The sequence below is a fragment of the Neophocaena asiaeorientalis genome, unplaced genomic scaffold (assembly GCF_003031525.2).
Source record: "Neophocaena asiaeorientalis asiaeorientalis breed wild unplaced genomic scaffold, Neophocaena_asiaeorientalis_V1.1 scaffold183, whole genome shotgun sequence".
In the NCBI taxonomy this organism is placed as follows: domain Eukaryota; kingdom Metazoa; phylum Chordata; class Mammalia; order Artiodactyla; family Phocoenidae; genus Neophocaena; species Neophocaena asiaeorientalis.
Window position 1 is genome coordinate 3562218 of NW_020175199.1, and position 22493 is coordinate 3584710.

A 22493-nucleotide genomic window follows, 5' to 3' on the forward strand; every position below is an offset into this window, starting at 1 on the left:
TAAACATAGGGTCTAGAAAGCATGGATAACAATGTTGGCAGTGTTTTTGCTAATAGACTACTTATTTGCTTTGTACTTGGGAGTTTTCTACTTTTCTGTAATCTCTTTTCCTTTTTTTTTCCCCTTCCTCCCTTCCTCCCCTCTAAGTCCTTTGGTCTAGGGGCCTGTTACTTTGTAACAGATAACTGTATTCTCTTACATTTAGTCCCAGCACTGTCCTCATTGCTGCCAGTTATCAGCTGAGTTTGGGGGATGCCATAGGGGTTACTGTTCCAAGCCGGGTAGGATGCCCAGCACCCCCAGGGCAGGATGGTGATGAGGGAAGAGGGATATTTGGCTCTGCTTCTCGCTTCCCTACTGACCAGCCCAATTGCTTGGCCTCAGTTCCTCCAATGACAACAGGTTTTCCCTAGAGTCCCTCTTGAGTAGATGACTGGTTTTTCTCAGCTGCTGTGTCATAAGGGATTGTCTCACATTTTACAGAGCGGGGAGTGTAGGCTTAGGGGAGAAGGAAGTTTGCTGAGGTTCATTAAACATTAACAGCAAATGGGCCCCCAGGGCCAGAGCTGAGGTCTCCCCAGGGCTGCTGCAGTGTCCGTCCCTCTGCTGCCGGTTGGAACCCCTGGGGCCCACCCCTCGGAGCTGGCCCAGTGTGCCGGGAGAGGGGCTGAGCATCAGTAGTTTAACTCCCACTCCCACCCTGTTTTTGTTTTTTTTCCCTGTGAATAGAGGACGTTCAATATTTCTGTGCTGGTCAAACAGAACGTAGGTGGGGAATACATAGGGGAGGGGTGCCTTGTGAAGGGGTGTATGTGGGGCTTTCCTGGGAAATAGTCCAAGGAGTCTTCTCAGCAAAGGGGCCTGGCCTGGGGTGTCATAAGCATCACACACACCCAGTCCTTGGCCTTAAGTTGGGGTCCCGCATAGGGGGTCTGTGGAGAGTCTCACTTTTTTTCCAGCTCCTTTGCTGGAATCCACACTCCCAGTGCGATGGGGGACTTGGTCCTGGAGAAAGGGGTCTGGAGAGTCCCCAGTACGCAGCCCAGGGTTGGAAAGAGGGCTCTCGTGCCCACCGCCCAAGGGGCTGAGGACCCCGCGGGGTGCTGAGGGCTGCCCATCTCCTCCCCTCTGCCTGCTTTCCTTCCCCCGGGCTGGGCAAGAGCAGAGGGGAGGTGAGCAGGGCCGCCAACCTCTACTGTCCCAGGGTCCTCAGGGTGTGGTGGAGGGAGGGTGGAGAGAGAGGGTCTAGGCCACCAGCAGACACTGTAAACTTTGGTTTAAAACAATAACTGAAGTTGGGGAGGGCTTCCAGCCTGGGGCCGGGATGGGAAGCTGGTTGAGCAGGGGGTACGGGAGGCGACAAAGGAAAAAGCCAACAAAACGTTTTGGTTTTTGCGTCCGGCATAAGAAAGGTCTTTGGTCATCTGTGTGAGCGGCGGGGTCGGGGAAGGGGTGCTGAGGGCGGGTGAGGGAAGACGGCGGTGGGGCACCTGAAGGCTGGGGTGGGAGTCCTGTCGGGTCCCAGCAGCCGCTGTGTTCATCCCACCCGCCCCTCAAGCCTGCTTTCAGCCTGGCCTTTCCCCGGGACACAGGCAGGTGCTTCCCCCAGTCCTGGCACCCCGTGGGGCCCCAACTCCAGCCTCAAGGGCAGCTCGACCGCCTTCAGCGGCTGCACCTCCGCGAATGCACCGGCCACAGGTCTCTTCCTCTGCTCCCGGGCGGGGGGCGGGGGGCAGCACCCAGCAAAGGGGGGTGGAGGCCCAGCTCAGCCTGCGGGGAGTCCCGGAAGCAGGCAGCCCTGCTCCCACGGATCCCCCCCCCCCCACAGGGCACTCCGCTTGTCCCCCTCACCAGCTGTGGCTTTTGAATGGGCACGGCTGAGGGGGCAGGTTTTTCCTGGGGCTGCTCTAGGCAGGATTTTCCAGGGCCAGGTAGGAGAGGGGGTGGAGTTGTTTCTTCACAGTGCAGACAAGAAGGTGGAAGGGAGCACAGACTGCCCACCCCGCTTTTTAAAATGAGTATTAGGTGTTGCAGGTGCAGTCTTGGTACTGGATCTCGGAAATCCTTTGCCTACAAGGCAGTCCCTCCCGGGTGTGTGTGTGTGTGTGTGTACACGTGAGTGTGTGTACACACATAGAAATGCAAGGTGGGTATTCATTTTTATAGTACTTGAGTGCCTAGTCTGTACAAGGCAATGCTGTCTGCCTTGTGGATGTCGTGTGACAAATTAGTCACTTAACTCCGGAGGCATTGTTAACATTTCTGGAGTGCAGTTCTATTAATTTTTAAAATACTTATGATGGTTTAGATGCTTGATACTTACATACATTTATATAATATAGTAAACTTTTATAATTTATATTTATTATTAAATAAATGCGTTTTATATACCCTTGTTAAATAAAACTTCATTTGTGGTGGGATCATAATACACATGCTCTAGGCTTTTGCCTTTTTAATTTGCTACATCTTGGGGGAGCTTTTCTTTTCTAAACTTAGATCTGCCTCTCCTCTTGTACTGATGAGTTTTCATTTCAGGAATTGTATTAGTTAAAGTAGATGCTGAACTGCTGAAAGGGAGACACCAAAATCCAGTGGCTTCGAGTTTCTTTGCACCCACTTAACAGCCCGGGGTTCGGTGAGGTTGTTCACTGGCCAGGGGGTAGCCCTGGCCCCTGGTGTGGGAGCTGGTTCCTGACCACTAGGTCTGCTTCCAGCCTGTGGGGATGCAGGAATGAGCCTGGATGACACCCGCTTCCTTTTTTTGTTTTTTTTTTGTGGTACACGGGCCTCTCACTGCTGTGGCCTCTCCCGCTGCGGAGCACAGGCTCCGGACGCGCAGGCTCAGCGGCCATGGCTCATGGGCCCAGCCGCTCCGCGGCATGTGGGATCTTCCCGGACCGGGGCACGAACCCGCGTCCCCTGCATCGGCGGGCAGACTCTCAACCACTGCGCCACCAGGGAAGCCCCCTGCTTCCTTTTTAAAGAAAGATGTGACTCCTGAGTTGTTGCCTGTCACTTCCATTCGCCTCCTGCTGACCAGAAATTAGTCTCATGGCAGCACCTAGCTGGCGGAGAGGCTGGGAGATGTAGTCCAGTGGGTGGACATGTGTCCATCTAGGACGTGGGAGGGTCCTTTTAGCACAAGGAGGAAGGAGTAAGTTAATGCTGGGGGTCCATCACTCACCGTCTGCTGAGCTTGAGCATTGGCCAGCAGTGGTGACAGGCTGGCAGGAGGCAAGTTAGAGCTGCCGAGTACCAGGCTGTGATTTGGCAGTGACAGTGTCTGTGAAAGCAGACGTCGGGGTGTGAAAGGTTCTGAAGGGTCTGGAATGACCGGACTCTGAGTTCCTCCAAGAGCAGTGATAGTGCCTCCGTCATGTTTTCTGTCATGCGAACCCTACTTAATGCTTTGACCATCCGCTAGCCAGCAGAGGAGGGGAGGGAGAAAAGGTCCAGAGATTAAGAGAAGGTTTTTTCCCTCATCTTAGCCTGCGCCTCTTGGCGCAGCGTTTGCGCGCTTGCCCTATGCCAGGTGCGGTTCTGGGCTCTGAGGCCGCATCAGTCCCCAGCAGACCCAGCTCTGCCCCCTAAGCCCACATTCTGGTGAGGTGTGGCAGGTGGCAAACAAGAAAGGGGATGAAAAAATTCCAGTAGCAGCAGATGCTCTGATGAAAAGAAAGCAAGGTCCTGTGATGGCAAGCAACTGGGGGCTGACTTTAGGTTGGGTGCAGGGATGACCCCTTTGGGGAGGTGGGAGATGACAGGTAGCCAGCCTGTGTGGCAGAGGGTCTAGCTAGTGCCCGAGTCCCACCACAGGAATTGTGAGCATGGCGTATGTGGGAGCAGATTTGCTGGTGTGGCCCGAGCACCGTGAGCTTGTCTGGGAGAGGCAGGGGGGGGCTGCATCACGGGAGGGCTGGCGGATTATGGGAGGGAATCGCTATTCCTGAGGATGGCGAGAAGCCTTTGGAGGGCTTGAAGCAGGGCAGTGAAGTGATCAGTTTTCTGCCTCTAAAAACACTATGGATGTAGGATAGAGCGTAGATTGTATGAAAGGAAGAGTGGAAGAATCAGCAGGGCCAGCTAGGCGGCTGTTGGAAACCTGAAGAGAGGTGGTGGCGGCTAGACCAAAGAAGAAGAGAACGGAACATTCTGGATCTGTTTCAGTTAGAAACGGGACTTTCTGGTGGATTGAATGGGCACAAGGCAGCGAAGGAGAGAAAAACCAAGGTTCACTCGAGATGTGTTGGGGATTGGTTGTTTGAGGTGCCTTTATGATCTCCAGTGGGAGCTGGTGAGTAGGGAGTCGATTAAGAGTCTAGAGATCTGGGGAGATTTGTCTGGCTAAGTGGTCTCAGGTCCATCTTAGGTTGCACTTAAATTCCAGACTTTGGGTTGTAGCTTGTACCACTCCACTCTGGAAGAAACCAGGCACAAGCTTCCAAGAGTGCTCTCCCAGTAGAGTCATCTAGGATGTACTTAATTCCCCCAGCAACAAGTTTTGACAGCACATGTGAAATGCTGTCTACCAGGGAAGCTCATTAGAGACACAGCACCCAGACTCTTTAACTGGGGACTGGTCCTGTAGGCACCCTCTGCTTAACATGTACCAAAATTTTAGATTCCTAAAGGAAAGCAGGTGTTCATCACAAACCATTTTGTTTGTAAAGTTTTGACACAGTGAGCCACTTTTATCAGGGTGGTGGGAACCCTTCCCAAATCCAAGTGCTGAGTCACCAACCAAGGGCCGCCTTGTAAACAGGCTTTCAAAGGATAGAAGCTCGACCTGCTGCATTAACTCTTTTCTACACATGCAGAGTGTGACTTTCCTTATTCTGCAGTAGACTTAAATCCATATCCTCACTGACCTGCCTAAGGCAGACCTGTTTTCCTGGGCTCTTTTTTTTTTTTCGCAGTACGCGGGCCTCTCACTGTTGTGGCCTCTCCCGCTGCCGGAGCACAGGCTCCGGACGCGCAGGCTCAGCGGCCGTGGCTCAAGGGCGCAGCCGCTCCGCGGCATGTGGGATCTTCCCGGACCGGGGCATGAACCCATGTCCCCTGCATCGGCAGGTGGACTCCCAACCACTGCGCCACCAGGGAAACCCTCCCTGGGCTCTTTGACATGTCTCTCCTTACCCCCTGACAGCTACACCTTTATTCACTGTCTGAAGGAGAGGGGGAAAAGAACTTGCTGTCAACACACAGGAATGATACATACATGTACACATATGATGTGTGTGCCACCAGGAAATATGTGGTCTCCTTCTTGTAGCAGCAATGGTAGCAGTAGCAAAAAGTGGCTCTTTTGCAGTTCTTAAAGATTATCTGTCATTCACCTAACGTTTACTTACTTTGTTCAGGCAGGGAAATTACGGGGTATCTCCTTGCAAAGATGAACTGCTTTGTCATGCTCAGTCGCTGTGTGACAGCACAGATGATGTTGGCTTTACTAGCAAGTTAGTGGGTTTGGCTTCTGGAGCTTGGTTCTACAGCCCTTGTCCCAGGGGAAGACGTTGTTCCTGGATGGTGGGGTAGGACGTAGAAGAGCTAGGCACTCTGGAACCAGTCCAGGGTGGAAGATTGTAGCCCTGGTATTTAGTAGCTTGGATGCTTGGGCAAGTTGCTTTACCATGCTCAGCCCCTGTTTCCCCGTATATGAGATGGGGCTAAAATGTGTGGAGCCAATGTGTGGATGAAATGAGGGCCCATATGGAAGAGGCTGCTACAGTGCCAGAAGTATAATCAATTCTTTAACGTTGACTGCCTTTATCATTTATTATAAGAAGAGAGTCCAAAGAGTTAAATATGCATTTATAAATAAATATATACACACACACACATAATATAAAGTTTGTATATTTGTATACGATTACGCTCCTCATTATTCAACAGGTGTATGAGTGCTTATGTGCCAGACCGTTTCTTCTGTTACCGTAGTGGATACAATACTTAGCTTTTTCTTCTGTGCATCTTAATCTCATTTTTTTTTTTTTTTGCGGTACTCGGGCCTCTCACTGTTGTGGCCTCTCCCATCGCGGAGCACAGGCTTCGGACGCGCAGGCTCAGAGGCCATGGCTCACGGGCCCAGCGGCTCCGCGGCATGTGGGAGCCTCCCGGACCGGGGCACGAACCCATGTCCCCTGCATCGGCAGGCGGACTCTCAACCACTGTGCCACCAGGGAAGCCCTTTTAATCTCATTTTAAATCCCTTGGTTCTTCAGGCTATTTTATAGAGCCAAGACCATTCCAAGGCCAGTTGCTAAATGTATGGATTAAGATGTTACTTTTCTTTAATTGCTAGAAGGATTATATACCCCTTCAGGGCGGGGACAATGTCTGTTATTCACTGCCATGTCCACACAGCGGTTACCGTATACGAGATACTCTGTCATGCGTGTTGAAGTAAATTTAAAAAATCTAACGACTGTAGTTTGCTCTTACTTGTCAGCGGTTCTGGTTGGGAACTTATTATTGGGGGAAGGGGGAGCATATGGGAGCGATGTCTCTGGGAGTAGCAATGAGGCTGACCCCTACCGTGTCAGAAACAGTGGGGATGTGGTTAGAAGGACACGTTTCCTGATATAGGGAAGCTTCAAGTTAGGCATATGACGAATGGTGCGTGACCAGTGTTCAATCTGGAATCATTCATTCACAGTCAGCTTTACCTTCAGGGTGAAATTGACTGCCGGTGAGTTCATTCTTTGCTCGAATTTTGTTTTGTTTTGTCGTTTTTCATTTCCTTCACCATTTCTCATTTTGGGGGACTGTACCTTGTATGAGGGGAAGAGTGGAGGAGGGGTGGATCCCTCAGTCTTTCTGTCCGGAATTGGCCTGCCTTCCTGTCCCATAGAGGTCACTTGCCCACAGCTCCCCCTATTGATTCTTTGGCGTAGAGCTTGCCTGACTCTGCACAGGTGGCAACAGAGGAGCAACACGCATTTCCCAAGAGCTGTAGACACTTCATATCCCTGTTCTCCGGGTCTCCGTCACTGCCCCGGTGCCAGGTTGAGAAACCTCAGGGTGTTTGGGTGGAGGTAGATGTATGGAGAGTGTGGCATTGGTGGTTTACTTGTGAAAGAAAATGATAGAGACCTCAGTTTGTTTGTTTTTTAAAATTAATTAGGCTGCGTCAGGTCTTAGTTGCAGCATGAGGGATCTCTCTTGCGGTGCACTGGTCTCTCTCTAGTTGTGGCCTGCGGGCTTAGCTGCTCTGCAGCATGTGGGATGTTAGTTCCCCGACCACGATCGAACCCGTGTCCCATGCACTGGAAGGTGGATTCTTAACCACTGGACCACCAGGGAAGCCCGAAGACCTGTTTTAAAGACACGTATTCCAAGAGCAATGCATAACTTCCCCCATGGCTTTTGAGCCAAAATAACCCCTGGAGATTATTTACCTGTTGAATGTTACCTGTTTCCGTGGAGCTCTTTATTTTTTTATTATTATTATTTTTAATGTATTTATTTTTGGCTGCGTTGGGTCTTCGTTGCTGCGCATGGGCTTGGCTTTCTCTAGTTGCGGTGAGCGGGGGCTACTCTTCGTTGCAGTGCGCGGGCTTCTCATTGCAGTGGCTTCACTTGTTGCGGAGCACGGGCTCTAGGGACATGGGCTTTAGTAGTTGCAGCACGCAGGCTCAGTAGTTGCGGCTCATGGGCTCTAGAGCGCAGGCTCAGTAGTTGTGACGCACAGGCTTAGTTGCTCTGCGGCATGTGGGATCTTCCCGGACCAGGGCTCGAACCCATGTCCCCTGCACTGGCAGGCGGATTCTTAACCACTTTGCCACCAGGGAAGCCCCGTGGAGCTCTTTAAATGTATTAAAAGAAAAGCCTTCAACGCAGACGTAGAGAATGGACTTGAGGACACGAGGAGGGGGAAGGGTAAGCAGAGACGAAGTGAGAGAGTAGCATTGACATGTATACACTACCTAAGGTAAAGTAGATAGCTAGTGGGAAGCAGCTGCATAGCACAGGGAGATCAGCTCAGTGCTTTGTGACCACCTAGCGGGGTGGGATAGGGAGGGTGGGAGGGAGACACAAGAGGGAGGAGATACGGGGAGATATATATACGTATAGCTAATTCACTTTGTTATACAGCAGCAACTAACACAATGCTGCAAAGCAACTATACTCCAATAAAGACGTTAAAAAAAAAAAAAGGAAAGCCTTCAGTTAATTTTTTTTTTTAATCAACGTGAAGATCACGTATTTAAGTTAATCAGTGATGTGAATCATAAGCACACAACACTGATGTGGTCCTTTCTCCCTTTGCATTTCTGTCCATATATCTCTGCATCTGTCTAGTTTGTGAGCCCTGTTCTTACAAATCTGTGTGGCTTGAGACAGGCACCGATATTTTTTGTCTGATCTCTTTTTACTTATTGCTGATAGATCTGAGATTACCCATGATAGTACTGCAGGACCCATTCCTGTGTTTTTAATTGGGAAAATGGGCTATTACTGTGCCAGGAGACTACATTCTCTAGTGCTGTCAGCAAGAGAGGAATGGAGTTTAGAGAACAAGTATATCATGTAAGCTTAACAAGAAAAAAGCTTCTGACTGTACTGAATTTGGTGGTCATTACCAGTGCAGGTAGTCCTCCCACTTAGATCTGACTGCACACACGAACCAAATTCTAGAGTTGCTCCTTTCTCGTTCTGATCTGTTACCGAAAAACTTTGAGAGATTTTAGGAAATCTGTGCCTTCGAAAGAAGGGAAGAAGCTTTGAAAAAGGGAAGTATTCTGGTTGAGTGTGGTCACTTGAAAATCACCAGCACAGTATTTGACTGTTCCTCCCATTAAGACATGGAGTCTATTTGAATCTATTTCCTACCCCTTGATCGTGGATCATCTAGCTCAGCTGAACCTCCAGCTGAATGCAGCCTTGGGACTGAGCGCCATGAAACCAACCAAGGAGTCACCCACCCATCAACCTATAGAATAATGACAGATAATACTTATGGCCTGTTACATGGCAGTAGGTAACTGATAGAACGAACTTGTTCTCAATGAAGATACTCAGGCAAGGATCCTATTATGTCCTCCTGTCTTCTCAGAAAAAAAAAAAAAAAAAATCAGGGTTAGGAAAAAAGTCTTTCACATTTTAGTATAATTTAGCAATCAATATGATTGCTTTCTTCAGCAAAGAAAGGGCTGCTAGGTGCTCACAGCTTTGTTTTGTAATGGAAAGAAGGTCGCTGATTTGGGGGCATGATTCATTTTGGGGAAAGGGTTGTTTGGGAGTTATACTGGAGTGGGGACCTAACAGCAGTTTGAGTATACTATGGATCTGGTGACTGTTGCAGTAGGGGATAAAGAATTTTGAGAGGAAGAATGAGAAAATACCAAAGAACCTGTTTGAAAACTGTCTTGAACAAGCAGTCTGTTGCTAAAGAAGGGGCAAGGGTGTGAGCATTGTGCTATACCCCCAAAGCTGAAGTTGGTGTAACGGCGAGAGACTCGGAAGCCAGATAGGGTTGGCAGATTCGGCAAAAACAGACACAGGATGAGGAGTTGCGTTTATTTATTTATTTTTGGCTGCGCCCTGAGGCTTCTGGGATCTTAGTTCCCCGACCAGTGACTGAACTCAGGCCCTGGCAGTGAAAGCACCGAGTCCTAACCAGTGGACCGCCAGGGAATTCCCTCAGGTCTTTCATTAGATTAGTTACGGGGTATTCTCAGATTTGCATATGTTTGTGGAGTTGAAGCCACCATCTCTTCAAATATGCTCCCTCCCTCTTTCTCTACCGTTACTCATCCTAGTCTTTAGTTAGTTGTGTGTTACAACTTTTCATTTTCCATGCTGAGTCGATTGATGTCTTTCACATTTGTGATCCTCTTGTTTCCTTGTGCATGTTTTAGATAAAATTATTTTATAGTTTGTGAGAATTTGAATGTCTGAAGCCTTTGCTTATCGTGAGGATAGGGTAGTTAGTGTCTGTGCGTGGAATCGTAATCAGATAGTTTCTGTTAACTGATGCATAGCGGTTTGTGTCCCTGATGTGTGGTTTTTGTTTGGGAACTCAACCTGGGGCCCTTCCACCTTTACCTTCGCTATTTCACTTGGCCATTTGTTGCTAGACATCTTTTTATGACGGTACATACAAACCATATTTTAAAAAAAATGGTTCCACTGTGTTCCCCCCCGCCCCGTGGATGTGCCATAATTCTGTCCATTTCTCCTTTTAGCTAAGTGGAGATTCTGTAAGATTTCACTGATTTCTCATGAATCATCCTGTACATGCCCCCTCCTCAAGCTTTTTTGTAAATATCTCTTGAGTGCTTACTCATGCGAGGTACTACATAAGCTCTTGATGTGAATTATGTTACTTTATCTTCATAACCAACTCAGAAGGAGGTGCCATTATTTTCACTTTACAGAGGAGAAAGCAATGGCTCAGAGAGGTCCTATGGCTTCCCTGAGGGTCACACAGCTGGAGGTGGCCGTAGGCACCCTGCAAACCAGGCAGCCTGACCCCAGAGTCTGATGGTGTACATGCACATCAGACACATGCCCCCACCAGTGACATTATTCAGAGTGTGGCCTGTGGACCTGTACTCTTTGTCACCGAAAGATAAGTTCTTAATCCATAATCCATGCAGACATTTAGCAGCTTCTCTAGCAATTTCTCCTTGCTCTGTATCCAAGCAAGTGACCAGTGGACTTATCTTCCTGAGCCAGGCGTGGACCAGTTTGGGTGTTGTTGAATTCATGGGACGAGGCATGTCTGTGGAGCTGTGTTCTCGTCATGTCTAATAGGACATGCACAGAGGGATGCGTTGTCCCCTGCAGATTGGTGGTGAGGACGCGGTCTTTCACTGAAGCTGGTTTGAGAGGCACTGTAGCTTGATGAAGCTCGGTAACCTTTAGGGTCCTTTTTAACATCAAGATTCTCTTGTCCTGAAAGTCACCCTTTGTTGCCGTTTGAGCTCTTGCCCTCCAGTCCTGGAACAGTGGCCTGGGCGTAGTGTCTGGGGCAGAACAGCCCAGTTGTGAGGGCTAATCATGATTCTTTTCTGGCTCCTGGGTACTTAGTGATTTGCTGGCAATACTGGAAGGAAATAAATAATATAAGTGCCTTCGTCCATCAGCTATTAATTGCTTTTACTGTGGGCTGGTACGCAGTGTGAAGGAAGCACAAAATTACCTGGTGCTTTCATAGACTAAATAGAGAGTTGTAATACTTAGGCGTGTAATTGACATCACCTCCCTAGTCCTTTTTTTTAAGTCACATTTTTGCTGTTTTATTTCCCTAGTTCTTCTAATAGAAGAAACGTAGGTGTGCACTTTGGGCTTGTCACATGTATCACTTGTCACCCACCCCTGCAGTACTGGCACTTAAAGTGTTAGCCAGTGCAGGACCACTGCACCATAATGGTTTGTGCTGATAAACCCATGGGTATGACCGATGTTCAAGCGAGTCCTATAAGAGGTGCCAGCCATCAGTCATGAGCTCTACTGAACGCCGAGCATCTCCCAGAACAATTGATATGGGCAGTGATGCACCTAATAAATATGACAGCAGAGAAAAGAACCGAGTGTTACTCGGTCGCCCTGGTGGTTTCTGCTATCCTGACAGTTTGGTTTCAGATGCTGTTTCGAACTGATGTGTTAAGATGATTAAAATTTGTACTGTAAGTGACTGAGCAACGGGATAATAAATTTAAATAATTAGAAGAATACATTTAAATAGGTTCCTAAATTTAAGGAATTAAAATAATAAATAGAGCCTGCCTGGATTCTTAAGCATTAGAGCTTCAAGGTATCTTATTATTTATTATGATTTTTTGTTATTAAAGCAAGTCAGCATTCAACTTAAAAGTAATTTTTTAAAACAAATGCAAATGTGTTATCTTGGTAGGTACTTGAACTTTCTCTTGATTATATCCTTTACCCATGCCTGCTCTGAAATAGATAGTGCCTATATTTTTTTGCTTTGGAAACTGTCCTTTTTTTTTTTTATTCTTGACAGATGATGAGTTGCATCATTTTACATAATTTTGGTCTTGGTACTTGCATTTTCAGCAGTGCTATTGTTGAGAGAGTTTGAATTCTCCTTTCTGTACTAACCCCTGATCTCCAAAATACCACTGATAAAGAACAGAAGCACTAAACAATCACATGGGAATCTCCTGTCAAATTTGTGCCCCAGTCGTGAGAGCAGTGGGTGAGAATGATTTCCTTATCAGAAAATTGTGCCCACCTAGAGTATGGTTGCCTCAATATGTGGTGACTCAAGTGAAAAGAATTTTTTCTGAGAGAGAGAGAGAGAGAGAGAGTGTGTGTGTGTGTGTGTGTGTGTGTGTGTGTGTGTGTGTGTTTCCCAGGAGGATGGGGGAAGAGTGATGGAGACTTGCTTTGTACTCTAGTCCTCACGTCACACATTGAGTGATCCCTGCTGGGTGAGGGTCAAAGTAGCAGACACCGATAAGTGAATAAGGTTATACCAACATTCACTCTGCTTCTGAACATAGCAGTTAGAACCTTATTGAACATGAAAATATAATCATATTTTTAATTGAACTGTAGTTACTGTGTAATATTATATAAGTTGCAGGTGTACAGTATAGTAACTCACAATTTTAAAAAGTTATACTCCATTTATAGTTATTATAAAATATTGGCTATATTCCCCATGTTGTACAATATATCCTTGTAGCTTATTTTATATCTAATTGTTTGTACCTGTTACTTCCCTACTCCTCTAACGCCCCTTCCCCCTTTCCCTCACCCCACTGGTAACCACTAGTTTGTTCTCTATATCTCTAATCACAGGTTTTTAAAAATTTCCCCCCAGATTTTCCCAATCTTCAACTCTACAAACGTATGTAAAACAAAGAGTTCCTAAGTTTTTGCTTCACATTTTCTTTTGAGAGTTTATGGAATTATAGGCAAACCTTGATTTTAAATTTTAAAATAAATTTTAGCTTTGGAAATATAGTTTTATTTTTGAATTTGTTTAGGTATGCTGATTTTAAAGCATTGCAGATAAAAGGGAAATAGATTGATAAAACTGATGAGATTCCATGTTAGCCTGTTTTATCTTTGCTCTGTCTACCTGCCTGACCCCTAGTTCCTTGCAAATGGCACGTGGCCTGTTTTGCCATTGTCTACCTAGCTCTTGGCTTGGGGGAAATAAATTGGAAAGGTAATTTGTTTTATGGCCTGAATAAAAAGGCCTGTTTTGGAGTTTAGGGGAAGAAAAAGCCAGGATTTAAGATTAAGATTGAGAAGATAATGCACAAAGAATGGGAAGAAAGCTGCAGGGAGAATTCCAGATGGATGCTTCCTGCTTGTCTGTGATGCATGGTGCCTACTCTGGTTCTTAGTACACTAGAGCTGGTCTTTTAAAGATTTAATTTTTTAATTTATTTTTGGCTGCATTGGGTCTTCGTTGCTGTGCTTGGGCTTTCTCTAGTTGCAGCAGGCAGGAGCTACTCTTCGTTGTGGTGCGCGGGCTTCTCATTGCGGTGGCTTCTCTTGTTGCAGAGCACAGGCTCTAGGCGCGGGGGCTTCAGTAGTTGTGGCTCGCGGGCTCTAGAGCACAGGCTCAGTAGTTGTGGTGCATGAGCTTCGTTGCAACAAGGCATGTGGGCTCTTCCCAGACCAGGGCTCAAACCCGTGTCCCCTGCATTGGCAGGCGGATCCTTAACCACTGCGCCACCAGGGAAGCCCCTGGAGCTGGTCTTTTAACCAATTTTCTCTGGGGCTGTACTGGATACGGCACTTTGTCTTTTGTCCTCATTTACGTGTTAATTTCTAACAGTGCCCCTTGACCAGTTGGAAAAAGGGTGAACTGGGGTTTTATGTTTCAGGGGCTTCGAGTCTTGCCCTTCAGATGTGTGGTTTTTCTCTGGGATGACAGTGGGAGGCAGAGTGACAGTCCCCGTGCTTAAACGTTAGCAAAATGAAGCCTTGAACAAAATCTGTGCCCGGCCTGCTTAACCCCTCGTTAAGCTAGAGAGGCTTTAACTAGCTTCCACAGAACAGTTCCTCACACTGGTGGTGGGTCCTGTGAGTGGAGTTTTCTATAAATGGGCTTTGCCTAGAAATAAGTGGCTACTCTAAAGTGGTGAAGAATTTTGTTGGCTAAAGCTCGAGTCTCTCACAACCATCACTCATTTTGGAAGGCACTTTCAGAGCAGATCTAGCTCGAACATCGCCCTCTCCGAATCCTTTTTATTTTATTTATTTTATTTTTTGGCCGGGCTGCAAGGCATTAGTTCCCTGACCAGGGATCGAACCCACGCTTCCTGCAGTGGAAGCGTGGAGTCTCAACCACTGGATCACCAGGGAAGTCCTCCCGATCCTTTTTATAATAAATTTGCTACTTTCCCTGGGAAGAATTGCAAAGCGAACCCAATGCTCTGTGAAATACAGGACCCTGTTAATTATTAGAGTTGTTTCCCTTAATCTAGTTATAATTCACATACCATAAAATTCACCATTTTCAAGTGTACAGTTCGCTGACTTTTAGTATATTCACCAGGTTACATAACCCTGTTAGCACTGTCTAATTCCGCACCATTTTCGACACCCCAGAAGAATCCCTGTACTCAGAAGCGGTCATTCCCCGTTCTCCCACCTCCACCCCTCCCAGCCCCTGGCAACTACTAATCTATTTTCTATCACAGAGTTTTGTTTTATATTACACTGAGACCTTTTACCCCTGTAACTTAATGATGGATGAAATATGGGAAGGGTGAGGGGCTGAGGTGGAAGTTTCATGAATAAACCCTTAGGGCCTGGCCTCTTATTCTCAGCTTCTCACTTCTGGGTCCTTGTGCACAGGGGGGAGGTGGTCTGCTGGGCCTCTGAGTCTGGTTCTCTGTTACTGTCTGTGGGTAAATTTCCCAGTCATTGAACATAGGGAAAGCCTGGTAATAGGCAAGAAGTTGAGTCTGACTTGATAACGAAATGAATTTATGGCAAACCTTTTGAAATCTAAGTGCACAGTCACCTGCAAAGGCATTACAGTTCCCCTCTCTACCATTTTTGTCCTGTAGCTTTTAGAATAATCAGAATTCAAATCATATAGAACTTTGTCAGTCAAAACCAGAAAAACAGGTAGCTCAGACAGATTGCGGGCTTGGATATGTGTGTCAGATATGCCTGAAATAAATGCTTTGGGTTCCTTCCCATTGCACTAGGATGAGATCTTGAGGTCTGAGAGTTTTGAAGCCGAGTTGGAGGTTAATTTAAAGGGAAGGGGGGAAGTGCCAGTCCTGGGCAGTGTTCCCTTGACCATGGAGTAAGGAGTGTGACCTTGAGAAGTGCTAATGAATTACGGAGTCTGTAAGGGCCTGGGAACCTAGGGCCTGCTCCCCGGATGTGCTTGGCTGGTCATAAAACCTTATTAGATGAGTGATGTGTTCTTTGCTGTTCACATCTCCCGGCCTATCCCAAAATGCTCTTAAAGAACTGGACTGCAACACCTCCTCCTGAAGTTTCCATTTTCTACGTAGCTCTGTTTTTCAGTCTAAGTACTACATACACGTGGCTTTCTTTGGTAGATTTGCTTGGCAGGCAGTTCCAGGCCCTGGCATCCTTCTCTCTGCTGCTATCATGGGGAGCAGGGAGGATGGGCTCCCCAGAAATCAGGGCTCTAGGGGGCCCTGGGTGTCGGGGAAGTCAGTGCGTATGTACAGAAATCCAAACCAGCTGAGTTGGGAGTGGTTGGCGGACCTTTTACAGTAAAAGGTGGTAACTGTTTAATGTAGGTGCCCTTTTGTCTCCTGCCCTCTAGCTCTCTTGTATTATTATAAGTGACAGGTACTGGAGGCTTGGAATTGATGCAGTTCTCCCTTCCTGGACTTGGCAGATGAAACAGGAATGCATTATTGGGGATTAACACATCAAAATGTTGCAGTTTAAACAGTACTTTGAATAGAGTTGAGTCCATTTGAAAGAAGTACCCTTCTTCTGAAAAGATTAATTTCCTTCAAGGATGGCTGGTTTTTCTGTTTATTCTGTTAGAACATAGGTGGTGGAAGGGATCTGCAGAAAAATATTTTCATCTCCATGGAATTATGCCTGACCCCCTTTTCTTCTGTTTTTAATGCTCAGTAATGCCTGTCCGTGCCCTCACCTCCAGAAAATTCCCAGTAGGGAAATAAATAAGTGAAAAATGACACTCTCATCCGTCCTTACCCTTCACTCCCTGGATTCTTGCTGCTTTGCAGTTAACTACTTTTTAGCCGTTTGCTGTGTTTCCTTCCAGCAACTATTCAACGAACATGTAAATTAATCTATGTCTATCTGTATTGCTTTTTAAATTGCATACCGAAACCCTTTCAGTAACATCTTAAAGAGATGACATGATTTTGCGATTTCACTTTTAAGCGAGAGGTACTTCTCTGCTTCAGTAAAAATGTTGCCTAGGTATTTTACCTCTGAACCTTTGGGATGTGGAGAGTTGTAGAGAGTTGTCATGAATCGATGCATATACTCCAATACTGGACCCGTCTGCCCTATGCGAGAAGAAACTTTCTGTAGTCTGGTGATTGACTTGGGATGGCTTCTAAAAATTGCAAAACAATCTTTGTTAATTTCTTTGGAATATCTCTTTAAGAAGAGGGGCCATGCATAATACAGGGAGGCCCTTTGGGGTAACAGATTTACTTTTATAGCTGCTACTGAGTTCCTCTGTTTTGTGCTTCTTGGGGTATATTGGTTCACAGTTAAAAATAGAGCTCTAATTAAAATGGGTGCCCTCTCTGGAAATAAGAACTATATTTCAATTAGTAAATTCCTGTTTCCTTAACATATTTTTTTGTTCTCTTTTTTATTTTAACAGCAAGCCCGGGCTGAGCAGGAAGAAGAATTCATCAGTAACACTTTATTCAAGAAAATTCAGGCTTTGCAGAAGGAGAAAGAAACCCTTGCTGTAAATTACGAGAAGGAAGAAGAGTTCCTCACGAATGAGCTCTCCAGAAAATTGATGCAGGTAAATTACCTTTTCTCCCCTCTCCTCTTCCCTGCCTGTTTTCTTCCCTAGGAAAAAAATGACTTTGATACAGCACTTTGCTTGAAACGTTTGCTGATGAGGTTGTAGCTAAAATTCTTTAGAGATTAAAAATACCTCGTGAATATGGTAGCAGTGTGATACTCAAGGCTGCGCTTCTGTGGTTGCTAGCTCGCCTGCCGAGGTAAGGTAAGATACTTTATACCCTGAGCATTTCAAGGAACTGCTGATAAGCCTGAGGCCTCGGCGCAGGAGTAAATGCTGTATGCAGTATTTTGGAATTGTGAGGATTAACACCAAATATGAGATTTCTTTTCCTGTAGCGTGGAATCTGTAATGACTACATAAACATTTTTGGCAAGCAGAAGTGGGTCTTTTGCACGAATATATGAGGACACAAAGGGAAATGTCAATTTGGGGGGAGAAAAAGATACGTATCTGTGATAGTTGAAATTTTACACAATCGTGTTCACATGGGTGAGTGATACGTTACCGAACAAATAACAAATGTTGAAACTTAACATCTATCGCTAATGGTGTATAGAAGACAACACACAAAATATATAGAAGTTTTGATGTTTCTAGTTCAGAGATTCTCCTCCTCCCCTTCCTGTTTGGTTTGGTTTTCCTCGAAGCTTACTAGTAAAGTATAAAAGTAGAATTTGTTTAGGGCAAATATTTTGCGGTGTATTTAATATGAACTTGAGAATGAGTAGGACACTGAGTTTTCCTTATTTAACAAAGCGTGTCCAAAATAGTGGGGAGGTATAAAATTTTCCGAGGAGGACCACAATTACCGTTCTGTCAGATGGCTGTAAAAGGTAGGAACACTCCCTTGTATTTTCTATTCACTGGTATTACTAACAATTTCACTCATTAATTTGATTGAAATACATATTTTAGTGAGATTACAACACAAGGCTATTTGGGGCTTTTAAAAAACTTCCTAAATTCTTCTCTTACCTTCTAACATATAAAATATTAGAAGAGAAGACCAGAAACCTTAGTGTTAAGACCATGCAATGGTCCAGGCAACTTTTACCCCATCTTTCTTTTCTTCTCATTTTCCTACCTAATTACTGAATAAAGATACCATTGCAGTCTTGCACAAAATTTGGTTTATATGGTAGCTGATGGAACGTGACGGATAGAGGTACCCAGGCATTATTGTCTAGCAGAGATTTATGGTGAAATTTCTGCATTGAAACTTTTTCTTTATTCCTGTGTATTCTGATTTAGACAAAAAACGAGGAAGAAGGTTAGTTTGACCTTTGACTCTACCTCACCTTGGCTGCATTAGACGAATCATTCTGCATGTTGCTTCTAGAAATATAAGGATGCGATCGATTATCGTTTGCTCTTCTGAATTTAGTGTGTAATCAGGTGTCCTGATTTTTAACACTTCAAGAAACATTTTTTGGTTTTCAACTTGCATAGTCGTTGGTATTTGGAGTCTGATTAAAGTACATTATAAAGCAGTCAAAACCTAGCCAGATTATACTCCTTTTCTCTGGAAAGACTTCTTTTCATTGTGAGTGGTCTGTAGCGTGTCGTTTATAACTAATCTCTCATTCACTTATTATCGTGACCCACCTACTTTCCAAGGACGTGGATGTCCCTTAAAATAAGCTGCTGAACAGAGTGAAAGCACAAGAGACACGTGCAGCGAAAAGGAGGTTAGTTATAGAAATATACTTGGCATAAGGAGGTTTGAACTTAAAATTTAAGCTCTGAGCATCCTATAAATAAAGCTATAACTTGGAAAAACATAGTGATTTTTTTTACAATTCTTACATTAAAAGAACTAGTTTTACTTGGTCAAGAGAAAAAAATTTTCATATATCAAAAACTTAAATTTTTTTGAGGGGCGTGGATCTTTCTAAAGGTACTGAATAATAAGCAAACTGAACAGCACAAGAAACTGTTTTTGCCCAGAGTAGTCTGTCATGTGGAGCGCTTGTCTTCACATGGCCGGGTCTTATGTTTGCCCTCAGTCAAAACAAAGTGTCCAGTACGAGGGTGTGAGTCTATTGTTTCGGGAGCTCTAGGTGGGTCTGTAGCTCGTCAGTGGTCTCACCTGTCGAATCTGGACAAATGGATGGTCAGCATGTCTCTGAGACAATCTCTCATGAATCTCAGCTTGGTTCTTACGCCATATATATTTTTTGTTTTTGTAGTAAAATATAAATAACATAAACAAAACAAAATTTGCCTTCTCAACCATTTTTGAGTGTATAATTCAGTGGCATTAAGGATTGTACATTCACATTGTTGTGCAACGATCACCACCATCCATCCCCAGAACGTTTTCGAACTGAAGCTCTGAACCCATTAAAAAATAACTCCTCATTCCCCACCCCTGGTTCTTCGTTTTGAAAGGACACAGTTGGCAGGTAGTTTGAGGTTGAGGTCTCTGGCAAGTTCTGGAGCTATATCTGTTCTGTGGCATGGTAGGTGATCTCTCACTTTAGACACCAGATATCACAGCATGCCATTTTGTGGTAAATACCCGAGAATCCCTCTTACCGTTGGCCAGTTGGAAGGATCTTGTATAGATGCAGGGAAGAAGAGCTGTAGGCCTACTGTACGCACCCCCCAGGCTTTCCTGAAGGATTTCAGCCAGTCCTTTGTTGAAGGCTCACATCTTCTGCCACCCAGTATGGTAGAACTAATCTCCATCTGGAAGATTTTTAGAGTAATTGGTATCAGTAGACTTTTCCAACTGTGTAATTACTTCATTAAGACTCTCTAGGACGCTTGCTTCTGGATAAGACCTTGTTATGATAGCCTACTAAGAGAACCTGTGTTGCAGGTGACACTGATGGACAAAGAAGTAAATTGACCTGTTCACCAGGGAAGTGTCTAGCATTTTTCACCCAAAGGCTGCTTGGAGGCTATTTATGAAACAATTTTGGTTTTGTCATTTGTTCTATGGCTATTGTCTCCGATAGTGATTGAGCAGTGCTTTTATGTGCATTTCAAAGGAATTCTTTGGTCCTGGGAACAAAACGAGATTATTACTATAGAGGAGATACCTCCCTTCCCATCTGCTATGATAGAGGTGGTATCTAATGCCTTTAAAAACTGAATCAAGTTTATTTAAGTGTAGATGAGTGGAAATCCCTTTGCCCTTTTAGAAGGTCAGGTTTGGAAGATAGGTTCAATGTCTCCAAATATGTTAAGCCCGTCTGAAACAAACAAAAACACACACACAGAGAGAAGCATGCAGCTTTCCTCCCTTGTTTTTGTATATATCTGCAAGATAGTTACCTTGATTTTGTGAACACTCTGGTCTGAAAGATCCGCATCCTTCTGAGCCCAGACCATGGGATTGATTGACCTGATTGGTGAAAATGGTCTGAAAAAGAGCCTTCTAGTCTAATGCCAAGCCTACATTAGAACTAAATTCAGCCCTGGAATGCCTTGAAGAGAGGTTTTAGTTTAATCATAATTTGTAATTAAAATTTATAAGAAATGTTTTATGAGCAAACTCTCCAGAAGAATTTGATATATAATATTTATGTTAGAAAAAAAGTCTAAAAGACTCTTCTCTGAAACGTTAGCTGTAATTATACCTGGGTGCTGAGCTTATAGGTTATGTTAATTTTCTTTTTTTTTTTTTTTGATCTATAAAACTTTTTTTATACAGCAGGTTTTTTTTAGTTATCTATTTTATACATATTAGTGTATAGGTGTCAATCCCAGTCTCCCAGTTCATCCCACCACCACCACCCCACCAGGTGAATTTTCTTATGCTCCTTCTCATTTTGTAGAAAGCAATGTGCGTTACTTCTGTAATCGGAAAATATCTTACTTCCTAAAAAGGAAATTTAAAAATTCTGATGACTGTTTTGTCCTTACCTTTTGAAACCTCCTTCTGTGTCACTGACTTTTACAGCTCACAGTCCTGCAGTTGCTACTGAAGCAAACTTTAGTCTGCTTACCTGATGCGCAAAAAAGCTAGTCCACTGATACCGGGTTGTGGTGAAGGAAAGTACAGTGTTTATTGCAGGGCACCAAGCAAGGAGAACAGGCAGCTTGTGCTCAAAAGACCTGAACTCCCCAATGGCTTTTAGGGAAGAGTTTTTAAAGACAATGTGAGGGGAGAGGGTTACAAGGTGCATGATCAGCTCATGCACAATTCTCTCGTTGGTTGATGGCGAGGTAATGGTGATATTTCAGGAATCTCAGTCATCAACTTTCTGGTTCCAGTCGGTCTGGGGTCTGTGTGTGCTGGTGGCCAGCATGCGGCTGACTTCTTCTACCTGGTGAGGGTTTTAGTATCTGCAAAACAACTCAAGGATATGGCTTAGGATATTATTTATAGCCCTTGAAGAGGAACTAAAGGTCCTTGACTTTGTTTTATGGCTAAACTATTATTATTCTGTCTTGCTTGACCGTTTTCTCACTTCTCTGGTTAAATTTGCCCTTTGGAACTCAGAGAAGGCCAAGGAGGCTAAAGCTTTGCTACAGACCAAGAGGCAGGGGTTGCAGCAGGGACCGGGGGTAGGATGGAGATCTCTCCCTGGTAAGGCCCTGAAGGGTCCTACTTGGTTTCACTATCATAGTTGCATCTGTTTGTCATGGACAGCAATGCACGGGAGCTCCTTGCAAAGTCAGGCTCATTTTGCAGTGATGGAAGATTCTGGACTGCCCACATCGTTAAGAGCTAGCATAAACAGAATGCTCTAATGATTGGCTTAACTGTCTTGTCACTCTTGATATGATTCATTCCATTGGCCCCTCAGTCTTAAAACTTAAAAATAAAAAAATCCTTAATTCCGCCGCCTAACTGTTAACCACCAACCACCCGTCACCAGTGCCAACTGCAAGATCTGTTGTTGCTGAGTTTGATGGTGGTTTTAGCACTCGTGGATTTTCTCCTCAGTTTTTTGTAAGCCCAAGGCATCAGGTTCACTTCCTGCTCTTGGGAAGCCCTGTTCACTTGTGGCCTGCACTCTTCTCAACCAAGACCACTGCCAAAAGGTAATGAATATTTTTTTTAAGCTTTTTTTTAAAAGGCTGGAACAGGAGTGAGACAAGAGTGCTAGGTATTATATGTATCTCTGAATCTTTTCCCGCTAATCCAGTGTTCAAACTTTAGACCTTAAAATAACAGATAGGTTTGTAGTTTTGTTCTTTAGATTCACACTTGAAATTGGATCTGGTCCTCAGAAAGTAATGCCACTATAGCTATACTAGAAATTATTGTACTCATTTTCTTATGGGGGAGGCACATTCTTATTGATGGTTGAAAGCACTTACGAATAAAGGTCTCCTGGATCTCTTGTTAAGTAGCATGGCTTATTTTTACCATTATTGACTTGCTCCCCGAGGTGAAAATGCCTCCTGGAATTAAAGCAGTTGCAGTTTCCTAGCATCTATGGAAAGATGATATATGGAGGGAAGGAAGGAAGTTGTGGGCAAAAACCACTGCTGAAGCTGCCAATACCAAATGATGTATTGCCGAGCAGTTTGGAGTGAAACTGAGAGGAAGGATTTCGGTAAGTCCCCAAATCTGCCTGTT

At 45.0% G+C, this 22493-nt stretch overlaps 1 protein-coding gene across 2 annotated transcripts in view; it reads left to right on the forward strand.

Moving 5' to 3' along the window:
* Nucleotides 1–22493, forward strand: part of CCDC6 (coiled-coil domain containing 6) — a 121641-nt gene that overhangs the window by 37380 nt on the left and 61768 nt on the right. For both annotated transcript variants that reach the window (XR_003005945.1, XM_024765232.1), the window contains exon 2: nt 16799–16948. Coding sequence is in view for 1 of the 2 variants with exons in the window: in XM_024765232.1 (XP_024621000.1) it covers nt 16799–16948 (150 nt within the window). In the remaining variant the exon portion in view is untranslated. The remainder of the gene's footprint in view (nt 1–16798; nt 16949–22493) is intronic.